This window comes from Chamaea fasciata, unplaced genomic scaffold (assembly GCF_029207755.1).
Source record: "Chamaea fasciata isolate MVZ Bird 193981 ecotype frontalis unplaced genomic scaffold, bChaFas1.0.hap1 SCAF_9, whole genome shotgun sequence".
In the NCBI taxonomy this organism is placed as follows: Eukaryota; Metazoa; Chordata; class Aves; order Passeriformes; family Sylviidae; genus Chamaea; species Chamaea fasciata.
In genome coordinates, this window is record NW_027094094.1 from 34,044,859 (window position 1) to 34,064,719 (window position 19,861).

The 19,861-nt window shown below is 43.0% G+C and overlaps 2 protein-coding genes across 5 annotated transcripts in view; one reads left to right on the forward strand and one right to left on the reverse strand.

The window, feature by feature from the left end:
* The window catches only part of CTNNA3 (catenin alpha 3), a 407,433-nt gene that overhangs the window by 235,686 nt on the left and 151,886 nt on the right, over window positions 1–19,861 (reverse strand). The window lies entirely within an intron of this gene.
* Window positions 1–19,861, forward strand: part of LRRTM3 (leucine rich repeat transmembrane neuronal 3) — a 77,372-nt gene that overhangs the window by 11,240 nt on the left and 46,271 nt on the right. Inside the window, exon 2 of one of the 3 annotated variants that reach the window (XM_066191825.1) lies at window positions 18,918–18,968. The exons of the other annotated variants lie outside the window; for them this stretch is intronic. Within the exon in view, the coding sequence (XP_066047922.1) occupies window positions 18,918–18,923 (6 nt within the window). The 3' untranslated portion in view covers window positions 18,924–18,968. The remainder of the gene's footprint in view (window positions 1–18,917; window positions 18,969–19,861) is intronic. 3 annotated transcript variants of the gene reach the window in all.

Here is a 19,861-nt window from a genome sequence, read left to right on the forward strand (position 1 = left end):
GCAAAACCCAGCAATATTATTACGTGAGTTCAGAAGCTCCAGTTACCAGACAGAAACTTGTCCTTCACTGAAGACCAGACTTACTACAAGTACACAATACTGGAGACAATGTGCTGCCCATCCCTGCTGATGCTGGCAGCACTAACAAGTGCTTCGTTTTTCTAGTGAGCAAGTAACAATCGCAGAAAATACGAGGGAAAACATTGCACAGGAGAACGCTGAGCACTGAGTCAGGCTGAGCAGACAGCAGCAGCACTGCAGGGAAAAGGGGCAGTGTGTGCGGGGCAGCTGCCCTCAGTTTGCATGCACTGAAGTCCAGCTGTTTCCATGGAGGTCTGCTTCCAGCTTAGGTAGTTATGCACAATTCCTTGTCATGCAAAGGAGAGCTGGTCTGTAGCCGTAGCACATAATGGCTGAGTCCTGATGTGCAAGAGCAGTATAAAAGAATTTGAAATAATAACATAATGGACTGCACTGTTAAATCTGAAAGCATGTTGGATTTGGAATGTTATCAGTATCGTAAATTAAAAACATCTATATATCAGTAATATTAATAAAGTGCATTTTTCCAAAGCTGCAGAACGACTGATACGTATGCTTTGGCTTCATGTACAAACTGACATGGCAAATTCTAAATTTAACCAAGCCAATTTCTTTTAAAGCCTCATCACACTAATTACATCCATCAAGTGTGCAAGATACATTTTGTCAGCTAAGAACAGAAGACTTAAATTAAATGTAAATCCTTACTCAGCACTTTAAGCTGTTAATGGCCCTAAGTCGTTAATGAGATGATGAAAAGAAAATGCTCTTGCAGACTCTGTAGTGAGAATTTATTACAAGCACTCATTACTTCCACCCAGTTCATGTTCTGAAAGTGTCCCACATTTATGTCAACGCCCCAGTATCAACAGAGAAAGATCCCGAAATAATCTTGTCTGCTTGTAAATGCTCGTGTACATAAGCGGGGCTTGACAGGCATCTCCAGGAGAGATGGATGCCCTTCTTCCCCAACCCAGAGGCTCCCAGGAGAGCTGCTGAAACGGCCTGAGGTTGGGGACACTGTCAGAATGGTATTTTAGCTCAACTTTTTGGCATTTTAATTCACCAAACAGCATGAACACCATAATGGCTGACTGCACAGCATGCCTGGACTTATGTATTTTTATAATGAATTTTGATAGATCCCCTATTAGAATTAGCTCAGAAGAGCATTGGAAAGAGAGTTACAGAACTAAGGATGGGGGAGGACATGAGAGTTAAAGGAATAGATCCCTGTTATCCAAAACTTGCAATTTTAATTTCAGTTCAGTAACATCAGGATTTATGAATTTTCATCCTTTTCACAGACTACAGGATTTTCTGTCTCTGCCTCTAACCTTAAGGAGGGTTATTAAGGGAACTTCCCAGTTGCAGGAAAAGCCCTAGATCAGGCTAGGTTCTCGCTGAAAGGAAAAATATCATTATTTTGATTTCTTTCTTAGATTTCTCTCTCCCAGTCTAGTCCCTTTCTTTCTTTCAGTCTGAGCTCCTCTCCTCTCTTGATTAGCTATTTCACAGAAGGAAAAAGAAAAGATAAGAGCTACATTTAAATGTACCAGATGCCCTTGAATTTCTACCAAGTTGTGCCCTGTGAAGCTTTGTTTACAACTTCAGCTCCAGCAGCAAGTGAGCTTCCAGGAACAAAGAAATGTTAGAGACATTTTCACAATAGTTTTAAATTGCTTCCCCTGGTAGAGAAGACTCATTGATCAAGTAAATAAAATGAGGTACAGGGAAGTGATTCATGCTCAAACACTATGAAAAAAACAAATAAAGCAGTCTGGAATATTTTTACCCTCTGCAGGAACCCTATCCCATCAACTTTTAGTGAAAATTAACATAATGTTCAAAAATTATTATGCACGAGAAAACAAAAGCTATCTCAAATGATGGCTCTGCAGTAATGGGATGCTGATTAGCTACAGAGAACTGAATTTTTGGTATCAATGCTTTATTGGGTCACTGTAGGGATATAACAGACAGGACACTTCCTTCCACTGTGAAAAGGAAGCAGATTTGCCTAGGATTAATTCCACACTAGCTTAATTATTAATTAATCTCTCCCAAACGGATTTTTAAGAATGTACTTTAAGAGGCCTGTGCAAACAGAAGTGCTGTGTGTGTGGACAGGACAGCTTTGCAGGCAGGCAGGGATGCTGCAGTGTGCAGCCAGCATTCCTTGGATGATGAGCTCATTAGAATGCAAGGTTGTAACAGACCCTCAGAGCTGCAGCTGGATAACCCATGAGCCCTTTTCCTCAGTACCACAGAGCACTTCGTGTCTACTTCATAGGGCTGTTTCAGGATTTAATCAAAGATTTACAATCTACACCCTGGAACAAGGAGTCTTCCCCTTTTTAAAAGGTTTCAAATCAAACACTCGTTTTTTGTTGGTTTTTTTTTTTTTTTAGAGATTCTTTCTGAATATCTGTAGCCTGTGCCCCTTACCTGCACCTTCTTTCAATTTAATGCCCATTTTACACCATTTAATGCTTTCTCTTCCACTTCTCTGCATCCCCAACACAAAGAAAACACAGAGACTGTCACATGTTCTTTCCAGCATAAATCTCTAAGTCCAATTTTACTGAATGAATTACCAGTGAAGTGCAGGAGCTGATGGAAACCTGTGCCAGGCAGTAGCTGGAGCAGGGCTGAAATGCTGTGGAAATCCACCTGCTATGTAGCGTTTGCTACCACACTGCAGTGGTGCTGCATGCTAATGCCAGTGAGAGGAACAGGGGGTTTGCAAATCCGTGAAGATCTACAGGCATTAAACTGTTTGGAAAACAGCCTGGAAGAAAGGAATGCCTCAAAGTCAACCACTCAAAATTACTTGAAAACACAGCCCCTCCCTATTTTTGTTATGCATTATAAAACTTGCTGTGATAATTACAAAGCTCATTTAGCCAATAATGGCAAAACATGTGGACAGACGCCTGAAACTTAATCACCTTCAGCTCAGTCTCAGCTCTGACTGTATCAGTATCTGAGTCAGTTCCTTCCCTTTTGGGGGCAGTTGGTCATTCCCCCAGATAATTCCTGACAGGACTCTAAAACGATGCTCTGTTTCAAGGCCAGGTTGGACAGGGCTGTGGGCAGCCTGGTTCAGTGGAAGGTGTCCCTGCCCATGGCAGGGGCGTGGAAAGAGATGGCCTTCAAGGCCTTTCCAACACAACCCGTTCTTTGATTCTCTGATTCATACCCCTAACTCAAGACCTCTAGTCAAATCCCTTCACTAGGCTGGCCTGTGCATATTTCCCAGGCAGAACTGAAGTCTCCAGTGAGCTGGTAACTCCTGCATCCTTCTGCAAAAGGTCGCACGTTCGCTCTCATCTGCTCTACATTTACATTTACGTTACCTGTCCAATGAGCCTCCTCCCAAAATGCCTGAAAAGAAGTTGTTGTCTCAAGCCGTATTTTCCTTTCCAACGGGCAAATTCATTGGAGCTCCTCTTGCAGCTTGCAAAAGGGTACTGGCAGAGCCCTACTGAGAGGGTGTTGAGGGCAGTCTGATAACCTCAGACACCTTCCCATTCTTTGTGTGCCCCTGAAGCAACACAGGGCAGTGAAGAATCCCGGCACGTGCCCCTTCTGCTGGTTTCATTCTGCTCCAGAGTGTGTCATGGAGAAAGCAGTGCTTGTCCCAGGGTCTCCAAGAGCAGCTTTCCCAGGATATTCCCAGGATAGCTGTCAGAGCAGGTGCGTTATTTTTCACAAGTCTTGTTTTGCTTGACAGCACTAGCACTGACTGCAAGAGCAACAATATATAACTGCTTATGCCTTCCTATCCCGTTAGTGTTCCACATATCAAAGCTTGCAGAGCCTGTGGGGAAGAAGCCAGTGACCATTAACCTTCACTTTATTTTATGCTTTTATAATTTCAGGAGTTTAGTTTCAGGCTTGCAGCCTTCAGGGCTGCAGAGCTGAGACTGGAGTAAAATAACAGCAAAGCAGCAAATGTTTAGCATAAGTTAAAAGAGCTTTTCCTGAGTCCCCATGCCAGTTCTCCCAGCCCTAATACAAAATTTATTTCAAGGGATTTAACAATTTTTTCTCGAGTTGAAGTCAGTGAATGAGAGATGCTTTCTGCTTTTGCAGCAAAGAAATACCCCTGGATTGACAGCAGCCAGTTCAGTAAGCTCCCAAGAAGTGACACTGAGTGGGCAACACCTGACTGTCTTTCAAACCCTGAATTTCCTGTCAGTGGACAAGATGAATCAAGGCTGGAGGGATGGTTAGGACAGCACATTCATAGCTTTGTTTCTACCACCCACACGGATCCAGAAAACCCTATTGCTGTTAAAAAGCAGGAAACCCCTCTTGTACCTTCATGCTCCCCTTTTCTTTAACTCAGATTGGTCCACTGAAACTCATGACAAAAGCTGAGTTCTCCAAAGGCTGAGTGTGGCACAAAATCCCAAGACAAAGCTCAGTGAGAACCCACTGGCCCGAGGTCTTTGGGGGTATGGTTACCATGAAGTCACGGGGGTGTTTCAGCGAGTTTACTCTTCATACATCATTCATAAAGCAGAGCATTCCCAAAGGTGAGCTGAACTCCACAGACTCCCATATGCTGCAGTTTGTAAATCACTGGCATGAAAGTAGGACAGTGTGTCATGCTGACAAGAGGCCTTAGCATTCAACAGTTTCCTCACTAAATAAGCTTGACTTGTGGTGACTGCAACAAATGCACTCCCCCAGCATCAGCCTTCCAGCACAGCCTTCTCTCCCCAGCACAGGGCAGCTGAGCCTGCCCTTCCCACCGCAGCCAGCCTGCTCCCAAGGGCACCAGGGCCTGGCTGCAGGAGCTGGGACACAGCACTGCTCCTGCTGAGGAGCTGCACACAACACGGACACAGCTGCACTTCCCTCACACCCTCACAGACATGCATTACACTAAGCAGACCTGCAGCATTACTCCTCTTAAAGCTGGGCCCCCTTCTTCAACTTGCAGAATCATTTCACTTAAGATCTACAAAATTTAAAGGCTGTGCAAGGTGCAAGGTAAGGCAGCACTGCAGAGAAGGATGGTTTCACCATAAACAGCCCTTTTTGCATTCTATTTTTCAAAGGCTTGAACTGATTAAATACTAGCCACTGGTTCCTATTACACAGCAAAGCTGGAGGAGAGAGCCAGCAGGCCACTCTGCAGTGGAAAGGAAGGTGGCCCCATTGATTCTTTTCGTCTCCTACAAATCAGGGCCAGGGAGTTCAGGCCATCCTGACCTGTAGGTGAAGAACAGATAATATTACACTTCGTGTCTCGTCCCAGATTCTCCTCAGGGACAAGAGTCTTGAGCCAGCACACAGAGTCAGAAGGGTTGGGATTTTCTGAGTGTTGCAGGCTGCAGGCTCCCAGCAATGAGTTCTGTAAGGCGTGCGCTGCACTGTCACTCCCGTGCTGCCTGCTCCAGGGAAGGGCTGGCAAGGGATGCAGCAGTGTGGACATGCTGCAGTGTGCTGCAGCTGAGGCACGGCACTGCCCACCACTTCTGCCAAAAAACAAATTCTTTTCACTTGTCCAAGTCAAGTCAAGTATCTGATGTGAACTTTGCTAACCTTTAGTTTGTTTATGTTCTCGGAACTTAGTACATGGGGGCATAAAGATTTCTTCCAAATTATATCCTCTGTAGGAATTCTGCGTCTCTTCTCTCTCATTGCTTTGCTTGGTGAATACAGAGATCAAAGCCATCAGTCTGGAAAATATTTTCCTGATTTGGAGTTTTACTATCAAATATGGAAAAAACCCACTTAATTTTCCAGTAATTTCAAACTGAAAATAAACAGCTCATCAAGTCAGTTATCTATCAATTAAGGATTATAACATTTCTCCTCAACTGCTTCAACAGAATTAACTAGTTCTAATTAGAAATAAATGTCACTCCTTAAAGTATCTTAACATCAATGTTCAAGCACCTTTCATTAGAGAGTCTCAAAACAGTTTGCAAGACATTATCAATGCCATTTCTGCAGACCAGACCCCTGAGGTGGGGTCCTTTTCAGGCCGTGGCAGCACTGGGAGCAGATGCTCAGCCTCCCCACAGCCATTATTTTACTGATTGCTTTCTTACCCACAAAGAAAGGGGAAGCTGGGTGGGAGACATGAGTCAGGTGAAGTGAGAGCACAGCATTATGCAGCTGTGAGCAAGGGAGCAACCCCAGACACCTCCACCCGGATTTAGAAAGGTGCAGAATTTCCTAAACTTAAATATAACCTTAATCCCATAACAACACACTTCCACAAATGTTGCTTGAAACCTATAGCCTGTCAAGCCATAAAACACAATTACTCAGCGCTTATAATCACCACGTAGCCTCTTGTGGTTTGGCAGGCTCTCCTCCTCCAGTGACAACTATGAAACAGATGATGGTGGCCTACAGAACTTGGGGGAAACACAATGCCTGACAGCAGAGCAGCACCGCATGGAAAAGCATCCTATCACCTCCAACAAAATCAACAAGCCAGAACTCTCACAACATTCATACCAGCAATCATCACCACCATAATAAATCGAGGGTTTCATTTTACTGGTTTTAAAAGACTTATTCCACTTGGTGAATTATGGCTGTTCTTTCCAAAGTGGCTCCTAATCTGATTGCTCAGAGATTTATGTGCAGTCACAAGGTTAGGAAATTATTATTGGGAATGTCTGTTCTTTCTGAAAATTGAGATAGGGACTAAAATCAGATTTTATGCTTCTCATTTAACAATCTATTGTTAATAAGCTTTTAAATTGATGTCAGTGGAAATAACTTTGTATTCATAGTGCCAGGCAAAATTTGGTTTCATTGCTTAACCATATTTGTTCTTCGAAGATGACTTAGCAAAAGCAAATTGATGCTGTGCTAATCATTCAAAAAACCCCAGCCTTAAAAGACAGCCCACTTCTATCAGCACCAGCAGGTAGCACTGACCATGCCTGTCCACGATAAACTGATGAAATCCAGCTGAAATGAAAATAAGCAGAGATCCACCTGGTAATGACCGTGTCACCACAAATAACACCCGTGCGAATGAGAGATGTGTCCAAAGCTGGGCTACCCCAAGGAATGTGCTACCCCAGGCTGACCCCCACATCCTCCACAGCAGCAGCACCTCAGGAGAGGGGCTCAGACTGCCAAAGGCTGCTTTTCCCCATGACAGAATGTGAGGAGGGGCTATAAACCGTGTTTTACAGCTTGAAAACTTTGATCCAACTTCTGGTGACCCCATTAGCGTCACAAAGGAGTTGGAATACTAATGAGAGGTGGCCCTGGAGAAACTCAGAATCAAACCAGAACAGATGCCAACAGGAAAATTGTTTCCATTCCGTTGTGCCTCTGTTTAAAAAGCTCAGATCATGATGATACGTGATACAATAACCTACCTTGACTGCAAGGATGTATTTGCATAAGCACAGACAACTGCAACACCTCACAAAGGAAGGAATTCATACACAGGGCGTTGAACTGTTTGTGCTTTCTCCTGAACCAAGGACAGCACAATCACAGTAGGAAATGTCATATCAGACATGCCTTGCAGGCTTTCTAACTGGGAGCAACCTGTGTATAATAAGCAGAAACAAACACTTAAAAAAAAATAATAAAAAAAAAAACACCAGAAGGAAAAATACAGCTTACAATAGTTGGAAAATTATGTCTTAGCCCTTAACATACCCGTGCAGGAATGTGGATCATGTATTATACTTCAAATAATATCCTTGTAAGTGTTCTCATTATACACTTAGAAATCAAATCTTTTTATACAGAATTTCCACTGAAACCTTACCATCACTGAGGTCTGGCAGCAAGTTCTACAGATGAATTATGGACTGTGAATAAAAATATTTTATTAAGCCATTTTAAAATAAATTCCCTCTCCCTTGAATCAAATGTTCCTAAACATTTCCCTCACCAAACTCCAAACTATTTCTGTTTCGACTAATCTTCCTTGATAATAGGTAATTAGAATTGATCGCAGACTCAAGAATAAAAGGCAAAATATTTACACAAAGGCATTATTAATATATTCTTAACAAGCCTTTTGAACTGTGTCCAGAAGAACACAACATCCTCTTTTTTCACTGCTGAGACATGGTTAAATACTAACAGCAGATGTCTATAGTTAAAATCATTGCTAGCACTGCCAACAGGCAGTACTCCACATTTGTGAATTGCTTCTGCTTGGTGTACTCGTGCTGGTTCATGTGGCTTTGCCGAGTTCTGGAAGGTCCTGCTTGCATTCCTAGATGTGACTGACCCAAACAATTCACATTACCTGCACATTTTGCCATTTTCCCTTTCACAGAGACTTCAACTTGCAGCACATGAATCTAACCTGAATACCTGAGGGCTCCCTGCTGTTAACCTTCTGCCATGTGGAAAATTGACACCTGATTCCTCCTCTGTTTTCTGTCCCCATATACGTCCTACCACAGAAGAGTAGCTCCCCTTTCACTCAGCAGTGTTTATCTTCCCAAACAGCCTCTTATGACGAATGCTAGCAAAGGCTGTCTGCGTCCAACAAATTCTGTCAATGTGCTCTTCTCTACCCTGGCAGACAGTACAGATTAGCTGTTGTGGTAGAGCTGCCCTAGAAAGAAAATATTTTCTGGGCTGGTGCTACCTGAAAGCACCTCAGACAGCAGTAGTTACCACCACCCATTTACCACAGCCCCTTGAAATGACATCTAGGAGACTGGTAAAGCTGTTGGCTTTGTGCAGCAGTGGAAGCATCTGCTGTGCTATCTCCCAGGAAACACACCTGGACTTCCCAGCAGCGGTTCGGAATTTCTCCCTATGCCGAGTCCTGTAATGTTATCCTTCATTTAGCTGTTTTCTGGTTTAACTATGCTTGGTGCTAGTTTATAACAGGACATGCTTCTATTAGCCTAGGCATCCTACAAAGCAGTAAGGCTCTGCAGGGTGTAAAGCTCCAGCTGTTCTCTTCAGCCACACGCACCGGATTAAATCACGCCGGGTTTATCACAGCGCTCATTTCGCAGGCACAATGCAGTCAGCAGCTCTTTCACTTTCCCTTCAGAAAGCAGTGAGATGAATGTGAAAAATCGAGACTTATTATGCTAAAAACTATCATTCAGTAATGGGTGTAGAATTACATTTGATTAGGGTCTTATTGATGTACGATGCAAAAGTGTGCAAATTGCAAAAATTAAAATCTATTTGTTTGCGGTTGGCAAATGGACGTGTGTGTAATACCAGACACAAACAGCATGCAAGTTTACAAGCATAGCAAATGTTCAGATAAAGGCAGAGTTACATCAAGTAATTTCTGTTATTTTAACAATCCATGCATGACTTCCTCCAGGGTATACCAAAAAGAGAAGAAAAATAACATTATGTAAAATATTTGGTTATAGAACACATACGAGATCTGTCACATTTTTAGTTTATCTTATTAAAACACCATCTTATGAAAATTAATACTGTCTTATCTGAGCTATTTTTCCCTAAAAAGACAAATGGCCTCTTTACCCCACAAATAAATACACCACAGATTAACATACACTAAGTAAGCATATTCTTATCCACCCTACACATATAAACCCAGGAGCCACAGTTTATTAACCACAACAACCAAATGCCACTAAATGGTATCCCCAGATATTCTCCTGGCACTACAATCCAAACAGAACTTCTTTGGAATGCTGCTCCACATAAAAAGGCACAGGCCTGTGTGCTCAGGAGCTGGGCTGCCAAACCCTGTGCTGAGCACCAGTACTGCTATTCCAGAGGCACCAGGGGGACAGGGACTGGCAGCCACACTGACCCCCATGGGAACAAACTCTTCCCTAAATTATGACGGGTCTACTGTTTTCCACTCATACCGATCCACAAATGAGACACGGAATCTAGCATCCTAGTGGCATGAGCAGTCCTTCATTCCAGCAAGCTGAACGAGGTGATGGATGTTCTTGAAGTAAAATTTAGACGACTACTTCCTTAGGGTTTGTTTTTTTTTTTAAAGGTTCAGATTTCCATTGGCAATTTCCCTTTAGGTGGCTAGAACAGGGGTTTAGAAGTTTAGCTCTGGTTAGAACACTGTTCATATCTGTTTTCCCTTCACAGTTCCCTGTAGTGTTCATTCTCAATGGACTTCATTATCAGCAGATGTACATTTAGAAAAGGCATACCCTTCCAGCATACAAAGCCATTACAACATACCTGTCGAGAGAAGCTTCGGAAAATTGCCTGATGTGCAAAGGCAGAAATACAGCAATTTTCACAGTAATAAAATGCAGGCCTTTATTTACAAAGAAATAGAGCAATATCTATCTTGCAGGTGCCATCAGAGCAGGGGTTATTTTTACTTTGTGTAATAAACTTAAGCAAACAAAATTGAAATGAAAAACTGTTTGCAACTAGGTTACAGAAATTTTAATGTAATATGGAATATTGTGAGTTCATTGCCTGCTATTATCAGATCAGGATCAGGTGTATTTGTGCTAAGGCTGTCCTTACAGCCCTGTGGAAGGTTTAATATTCTTTCATTTCTGTAATAAATCAGCTGTTCTCTTCTTGCACATAAAACGTTACATACTTGTAAAACAGCGTCTGGTGGAGAGAAAGGATGTGATTGAGACAGGAGTCCAAAATCTGCTGTTGCTCAAAATCCCATTTTATTATACAGCTGTAGGCATCCACTGCAAAAGCAAGGCTAAAGATTTGCTTGCATTATTCACTCCATGATACATTGCTGACACTAAGAGCTCCCATCATTTTGGGAAGTGATCTGGATGAGCTTTCAGAGCAAAGCAGCATGGAAAAACATGTCACCCTAATTGTTTGGAGCTTATCCTTCAGTAGCCAGTGAAGCATTCTCTCTCCTCACAAAAAAAATACTGCAGTTCCCACTTGTCCTTGTATCACTTGCCTTGTATTTCTAAAGTGAAATCGGAATAGTACCAAAAAATTTATCAAATGCTGTCAACAAACACATTCCCCACAAGGGCCATGGCCTTTTATGAGTTTCAGGGCAACTCTTCAGCCTCAGCATCTGCAGCTAAGCTCAAAATCCATCACAAAAAAATATTAGCTAATACGGACTCAAGAAGAGAATTAAGCTGCCGAGTGAAACTCATTAATTTGAGTCACCCACTCCCATAGCATAAATCCATACTAAAGCACAGACACTCATCAGTCTGCCTGCAGAATTCATCTGAGTATTGACACCTGTAAAACAAGCCGAGAACCCGCAGAGAAGGAGACACACGTGGAGAGACTTTTTGTCTCCTGTTCGTCATCTGCCTACAGGCCCGAGGGTTGAAAATGCACTGGCCAAAGTCAAAGGGGAAGCTGTGTTTTCCAGAAGAGGCAGAAGACAAAAAACCCTAACCAAATATGTATGTGTTTCTATGCAAATGCTGAGAAGGTTAAAAAAGAGATGGGTAGACTAAAACACCTACCTGTAAGTATGTTTTGAATAATATCAAACACTTGGAGGAAAGAGATAATTATTGGTACTTTAGTATCTAGATGAGAGAGAAAAAATGCAATAGCTCATGTCAGTACAGGAATCATGTCAAGAAATTGTATCACAGATATCTTAGAATCGTATCAGAGCTTGGTGAAATGTACCAACAACTCTAAGTCCATGTTCAAATACAGGAAAAATACATTATTAAGGACAATCTAATCTTTTTCATTTGAGAAGAGCCACCCTGTTGTGCCCGGAGAAACTGGAATGATTGCTAGCACGGGAAAACAGCAGTAATGGTAGGGTTCAGTTATTTCAGACATGCTGTGTGACAAATCTGATCTGTAGATTGTACTTCAGGGAGTGAATAGATAGGGGACCTGCTAAAAAACCACCTTGTGACACGGTCACAGCAGCGTCAAGGCCCTCACCAAGAATATGACTACCAAAGAGGCAGTCTGTAAGAGAGACCCTGACACAGTAAGAGTCAATATCTCTAAAGTAGACAAAAGCTTTTTTAAAAATCGACTCGATTTTAAAAAGGTGGTGTAAGTAAATGTGAAACTTGATAAAATAAAGAAAATTTCAAATGTTAAGTATTGGCGAGTATGAGAAGGCTGTGTAAGCACGGCATACTAGAGGGTGAGCATACATCACTCACCTCAAGGAACCTTGCTGAGAGGCTCACAGCGGAACAGCCTTTGTGTGGAAAAGACAGGTTAGGAGAGGGTATGAGCAACAACAGCGTCAAAAAAGACCATGGCATACGCATGTAACAAAAGGAATATAAACCATGGCAGGTTAGTTGTAAAAACACACTATGACAGGCCACAAAAGACTTGAAGGACAGAACTGCATTATTACAACAATCTTTAACACACCTTCATCATTACATCAGGAGCAGGATGGCTGCCAAACTCGGTGGGATCAAGCTGGACCGTCCACAGAAAACACAGTGACTGTACAAAACCCAGATGGATCTTTTTTGCACATTTAGTACAGAAAATCGCTGGGAGGTTTCCACAGATGTGGCTGAAAATGTGACCAAAAATGAGCTGACATTTTACTGCAGAATAAATTGAAATAGTAAACTGTAAGAACACACTAGGACCAGCCATAATTCACCCAGCAATTCAAAAACAATTCACAGACAAAATAATAACCTAATCACTAGAAAATACAATATACACTCTAATACTTTGAAACCTCACCAGCATCAAAAGAACAAAAGGCAGCACAAATGACAGCTTCATATTAAGAAGACTTCACCACAAGGACCAGCACAGATAACATCCACCTAACGTGGACTGCTAGGTAGGAGCAGTAATAAAGGACCAAAGCAATAGGCAAATGGACAAGAACTGTGTCAATTATACTGGACAAAGGGTTAGGGAGAGTTTTTAAAAGAAAAGTCATACCTCACTAAGCTATTGAAACTTTATGTAGGACTCAAATAACAGCTGGGTGAGCTTTACAACTAGTACTTAATTAAAAGATCTAGAAACCTGTTAAAATTATATCCGTGGAGAGACTGACTTGTAGAATGTAAAATCAATATTGGCACACACGGAGAATAAAATCCAGCTTCCTGGACTCTCAATCCCACCTGTCTCACCTGGGATTTTCAAAGGTTAACAGAACCGGGCACCAATGGGTAATTCTTTAAGTACTGGCATTGAACATTTTGTGATGTGGTTCTGTGACAAAATTAGCTCCAGCCATTCCACTAACAATTTCCTCCAAGTCACTTTGCCCTTTCAAGGTAAAATTGATTCCTGGAGTGGTGTTACTTTTCTGCTTGAACACCGTAATTATAAAAATCCAGGTCGCCATTCAAGTTTAAAAGAGACACGTTGATTTTCTTTTGCCATGGCTGTTTCCCTACCTGCAAAACCCCTCCAGCCCTGATTTCTGCCAGTCCCACAGGTATTCCATAGCTGACACCATGACAGACACCTCACACAAACACACTTTTGAAGTGTCCAACATGAAAGGAAGTCTCCAGACAGGGAAGGTCTATGACCTCTCCCTTTTCCCAGGCAAAGGGAAGCCCGTATGTGAGCTGTACCCCCAGGGAATGCTGAAGCAGGAGCTCCCCAGAGGAGGAAGGAGATAGGTGAGGGACACCGTGTTCAAAAGCTCCCTTGGAAGCTCTGCTTCTCTTTCTCACAGCCAGGCTGCCTGTGTCCCATTCAGGAGCAGCTCTTCTCCTTCTCCCTTTAATGCTTCCCCATCAGCCCCCACAAGGTCCAGCGCCTCAAAGCAAGCCTCTGGGTCTGCACGGCCCCGCGGGCTTTGCAAGTAGGAGTGAAGGGAAGAATAAAGTTAAGAGTGGGGAGAGAGCAGGGAGTAAGCGGGAAAGTAGGATAATGGCGAGGGGAATCCCAGCTCTTCTGGAGACATAAGGGAGTTGGAAGAAGCAGACGAGTGCAGCTGTGCAGCTGAAGGCAGCAGTGTGAGATACTGCACTGAACACAGGCATGGTGGCTGTTCTCTGCTTCTGCCCTGCAGCAGTTTCTCCTTTGGAAGGGCGCTGCGTTCATCTAGATCAGGCACACAAGCCTTAGAGACTCGCCAAAGCCCTGCAGTTTTATAAATCTAAACAAAAGTGCGTGCTGTGTCCTGCATACACTTCAAAGGAAAAAGAAATTACAAATGGATCTTTAAATCTGCACTAAAACCCAAGAGTGTAGAAAACAAGTCATACGCTCGCTCTTTCCAAAACCAACCCTTCACAGCCAGCATCTCCGCTTCAATCACTATTTCCTTCAACAGAGCCTTGGGGGAAATGAAACAAACTGATTTAGGCTGGTTTCAAAGCTCCATCCTCCGTGCCTCCGGTGTGCTCAGCCCTGGAGGAAGGCCTCGTGTCCCTGGGGACAGCAGCTCCTGTGTGAGCCCAAGCCCTGTGTGCACAGCTCCCCACGGCCCCTGTGCTGCCCACTGCCCGGGCAGGCAGGGCACGGACACCTGCACACTCCTCCTGCCCGTGCCTGCCCACTCCTCAGCCTTCAACACAGCCCTGCGGCAGGAAATCCTCCACTGCTGGGGGGCTGTAACACTGAAGGCACTCAGGGCTTCCATTTCCTGCCCAGGAATGCTGGGCAGCTCATAATTAAACCTGCTGCTGCAAAGCTTTTGAATATTTTTCTATTAACTTCTACAAGACAGTTTTTGAGCGGCTCTCCTTACAAACCACCACTGTGACTTCCAGAAGAAACATTAATTTGCTATGCCTGTACTCCTCTTATAACAGCAAGAGCAGAGAAAAAGCTTTATAATGCCGAAGAGATCTGGGTTTAGCAATTAAACCTTCATTTGTATTTCATTTAGCAATATGAGAATTCTGCCAACATCTTCAGAAGGCTTTTAATATATCTGCATTAATGCAAAGCCCATAAGCCAGCAGTGCTCTCATTTACTAAGCTCTCTAGTGCAGCTCCAGTCGCTGTATCAGCTGGTGCATGTGGAAAACATTCCCTTGGTGTGACTGGATTCTCCAGTCAGCTTCAGGGGAATAAAACAGAAGCAGCTCCAAATTTCAGCTTCAGAAGAGCTGGAATACATGACACTTGTTCCTAATCAGAAGCAGATGATCTTTCAAACACACATTCAGTGACCCAGCATTACTGTTCAGAGAAGCAAAAGTAGAACAGGAAGCAATTTCTATGTGAAAACAAGAGCCTTTCAAAACACAGGGATGACTGTAACCCATCTATTTTTTTATGCTTTAGAAATTACTTGGAATGTAAAAAGGAATGATGCGACGTTCCCCTTAAAGCAGAAAGGAATAATGACAGTCCTATTAGTCAGCTACACAAAGGGCCCCATGTCCAGAGTCTCTGAGGAAGCCAGACCATTAAGTTTAAAAAAAAATCTGAGGGAGAGTTTAGCTCAGAAAGATGCTTATGAGTTCTATATTGCCTCATTATACAAATGTAAATTCAAAGATGCATAATATGAAGATTAGCTCAAAGTATGTGTTCCCTGTCAGCAGTGCCAACAGAAATCCGTCCTGCTTGCAGAGATGCAGGAACAAACCTGCTCTACTGGAGCTCTCACACAGACACAATCTGCATTCCCTTGTCACAATTAGGACTGCCCAAATCATGCGGATCTTCCAGAACAGCCTCTTAAAATTGATTCCTTGTTACCATCCCCTCTTCTCTCAGCTTCCCATACATTTATGAATGATAATGCTTTCCTGGCCTGAGTCACAAGCTTATTCTTTTAAAACATTTTATATCTGTATGCAAGCCAAACTGGCTATCTTCTTGGGCGGTCACGAAACTTCAGTCCTCCCACATCACTCACCCCGGTGACACTAATATAATAACATCCCTTTTTCTTTTTCTTTTGGTATTTGGAATTAAACGTCAAGACAGAACAATTATTTTACTGATCATCAATACCGAAAACAGTAATACAAATGAAAATTTTATTTATTTGGCGTTAGAATCCACCCTCCCTCCCAACACTGCAAGATCAGAAATTATAGCACGGAGCTAATCGTTTGTTGTGAAGGCTTTTCCCACATCTAGAGTTAGTCAGGGCTCATGCGTCCTTCAAATGTGCTCTCAGTTTTTATAAAGAAGAAAAGTCTTCAGTGCCAGACCGTGATCCCTTCATTTATATATTGGCTAATGATAACCAGTGGTGTTTCCTTAAACTCCTATGAGCACTTGTATCCACAGGAGCTAAGAACACCTTTGTCTGAGTCTGAAAACACAGAGAACCGGGAATAGAATAGGAAAAAATAACCTTTTAGGACAAACTCCTGCACATTCCAGTCTCTCCTCCGGCCTGGAGAACACAGTCTAAGGAAAAGCATTTCAGCAAGGGGAACCAGCAGCACGTGTGCTGGGACAGCAGAGCCCCCAGGAGATGGACAAAGACTTGGCTCTTTAAAAGGGTTCTCTCAGGTGTCGTGTACCTGTGAGCACTGCTAATGATTCCCTTCTCCAGAGGGAATCTCTGCTTAGTCTGACAAAGCACCACTGAGGCTTTGATGCCCTTTTTGTTCTAGGAAAAGATGAAGACAGATCATTTAGCCGTTTTCCGTGTGCCTGGGACACTGCTCTAGAAACATTTTTTAGAAAATCAGCTCTTGAGGCCTGGGCTGTGCCTGAGATAGGCAACTAGAGAGAGACCGACTGTTGAGTGGCTTCGGGGCAGTGTTTTTTATTAAATCTGTTCTTTTCAAAGCAGGTAGGGCTATGATTTGGTTTCTCACCACTGTTCCATCACAGTGTCTTAACTACCCAGTTACCCACCCTCTTTTTAAAATAACTTGGTTCATTTCATCCAGCTGATGAAATGTTTCATTTTCCAGCATAACAAAAAAGTTACCACATTTCTCTGTGCTTTTGGTTTTCCTTTTTTTTTTTTGGTTTTAACTACGGTGGCTTTCAAAAGCGGCTGCAGTGCAAAGCTGCTCTCCCGGGCTCCTGATGACAGCAAGGCTTCTGGCTGCAGGCTGCAGCAGCAGGGAGAGGCAGGCAGAACTGCCGAGGAGCTGCAGGGGAGCTGCCAGGTCAGGAAGGGAGGAGGAAGGTGGGAAGCAGCAGTGCCAGGAGGCCCAGAGCATCGGGAAAGAGGACTGAGCCTTCAGCCAGACCCTGCTGCTGACGCAAGGCAATCCAAAGTTTATGGACTGTCTCCAGGGCCTTCGGGAAAATTAGCAGAGTAGATAATGAGAGAGAAAGTGATCAAGGAGTAGAATTTCCTGATCTTTTCCACTCCAGACTGCAGCTTCACGGTTACTTTAAACTGACCTGATTACAGACTGATGAAGACGACTGTCTGCATTTTCTCTCTCTCCCTTGCTAGACCTGGTACTGAGCACACTGAGCAGGATTTGGGGTTTCACGCAGGGCCGTGATTCACTCAAAAAGTAATTTTTCTGCTTTTTAAAATTCTTAACAAGTTACTGCTAGGCCGGATCACTTCCTTCCTTTGGCTCAGCCCAAGCACCTCAAGGGAACATTAGATAAAACGAGGTATGAAAACCCATCTGGAGAAGAAAGGCCCTGTGTGCCCACCAGACTGCAAACAAGCAGCTCCAACAGAGCAATGTGTAGTGATGACAGAGCTCAGGCTTCCAGTAACATGACACAGCTGAGCAAGATGTCAGGAAAGAACATTTGGCTATCAGCATTCCATAAATAGCCAATCTGGAAAAAGCTGTTCAAGTTCTAGAAATCTGTCACTTTTCTATTTTCAGTTCTTTATCTCATTGTTTCATATGAATGTTCAGAACAGACTTCATACTTCTAAGATCTAAAATGGATGTCTTTGTGGTTTTGGGCTAGAGGATCACAGGCTTCAAAGATATCAATGGTCAGAAATTAATCTGTGTGATAAATGAAAAGAGGAATCAAATGGCAGCAGCTCCAGTTCTGCAAATCAATTTGTAATCATTCACAAAGATAAGTAAGAATATCCCTATAAGCAGAATTGTTATCCTCACTTGTCTGCAAATAAGCAATTTTTTATCAGCACCTGCTCAGAGAAGCCATCTTTGAAGCTTCTCTTTGGTGTTTCTCTGTGACACTAAATAATTCCAAAAATTGCCTTTTGGCAATTCTCTAGGCCCTTGTCCTTGCTCAGCTGCTCAAAAGCCATTCCTTCTTTGGGAAGAAATCCTTCCCTGGTAGGGTGGGCAGCCCCCGGCACAGGGTGCCCAGAGCAGCTGTGGCTGCCCCTGGATCCCTGGAAGTGTCCAAGGCCAGGCTGGATGGGGCTTGGAGCAGCCTGGGACAGTGGAAGGTGTCCCTGTGGATGTGCCACTGAATACTGACAGCTCATCCCTGCAGAGAAAGGTTTAGGAACTTAAGTCAAATTTTGCAGACTTTTATCTAATCATTTCCTGAGCCATAATTCTGACAACTTATTACCTTACTTGTATTTGCCAAGAACACTGAAATAACTGGAAACATTTCAGCATTTTCTTGGATCATTGTTGCCATGAATATACCACAGTATTCAGGTACACTCAGATCCAGCTTGGGCTCCTCAGTACTCTCACAATTTATTAGATGGCAGGAGAAAGTACTTTCTCCTGTAGGCATCGGACACTTATAAACAAGGCTTGTCTGAAAGATGAGTTTTCACTTTGTGAATTCCAGTACAATTTGCTGTAGGATGATGAATAATAGAAGTAATTCTAGCACGTGTCACAATCTCATCTAAACCAGCTTCTTGGGCTTCACAGAGAACAAACAAAAAAGTTACAGAGGATCATTTAACAAAATAGTTTTTGAGATTGACAACATACAGTCCCTAACACTTGCTTTACTGAAAAGTGCAATCAGATTACTCTTTAAGAGAAGAAAAAGTAGTATTTTCCCATATTTCTTGACCACCAGGAAATATCCTTCCCCTTTTCATTTCCTATTAAAATAAAGGTGAAGTTAGTGACTCAAAGAGAACTAATGCTGTAAATTATTGACCTCCATAGGTCTGAAATGATGGCTGGTACCACTGAATCCTTGAAACATGGTTGGAAGAAGTAAGTGGAAAAGTTTTCTACACTACTGTAGAATTTTCTAGTGGTGTGTGCACCTTGTGAAGTCTTAAATATCTGCCTGACAGTAGAGACAGAAGTGATTTACAACAAACAAGTTCTGTTCAAAAAGTAGCTTGCACTGAGATGACTGATCTTCATTTAACATGATTATTACTTAGCCATGCATTAAAATTAGAACTCTCTGCCTTTTCAATGTGAAACTCAATTTGTCCCAGAGTGTCTTCTGCGCTTGATGAAAAATGAAAAGATAATTTCTTTCTTCTTTATGTAATGTAACCACAGTTAACACGTATTTGCTGCAACTTTTCATATAGTCAGCTTAACATGCAGCATGGAATACCCTAGAAGTATGCTTACAGAAAACAGAACTTTTTAAATGTCACTGAGTTGAAAGAGACAATTGGAATAAGATGAGTGAAAAATTCATTTGTTCCTTCTCCCTGAGGACAAAGCCATGGTTTTCTTCAGTGTGAAAATGAAGAGGAAAGCAAGGAAACAGCTCTGCAAATGAGGATCTATTGAGGCCTAATTTACAAAAATAAAGCAGAACAGTTAATTCCATTAGCCGTCCTGCCAAAAAGCAGCTTAGGTAGGATTCTTTCAAACCTTAAGCTCCAGAGAAACGCCGAGCTTCTGAGAAGGCTGGCTGAGAAACCCTGGGCTGCTGGCGCGCAGCGCATTCCCCAGGGGAGCTCTCAGCAGCACAAATCCCCCTCTGGGGAGCCTGTATAATTGACTGTGCTGCTGCCAGGGGCTGCAGAGCCAAACACAGAGCAGACACAGGCACAGCTACAGTCCTCATGCTCGAAAACTCTGCGCTGGCGTGTTCTCCCAATTAGCAAGTAAATGAGCGCAGGGTGTAATCCCCCCGTGCA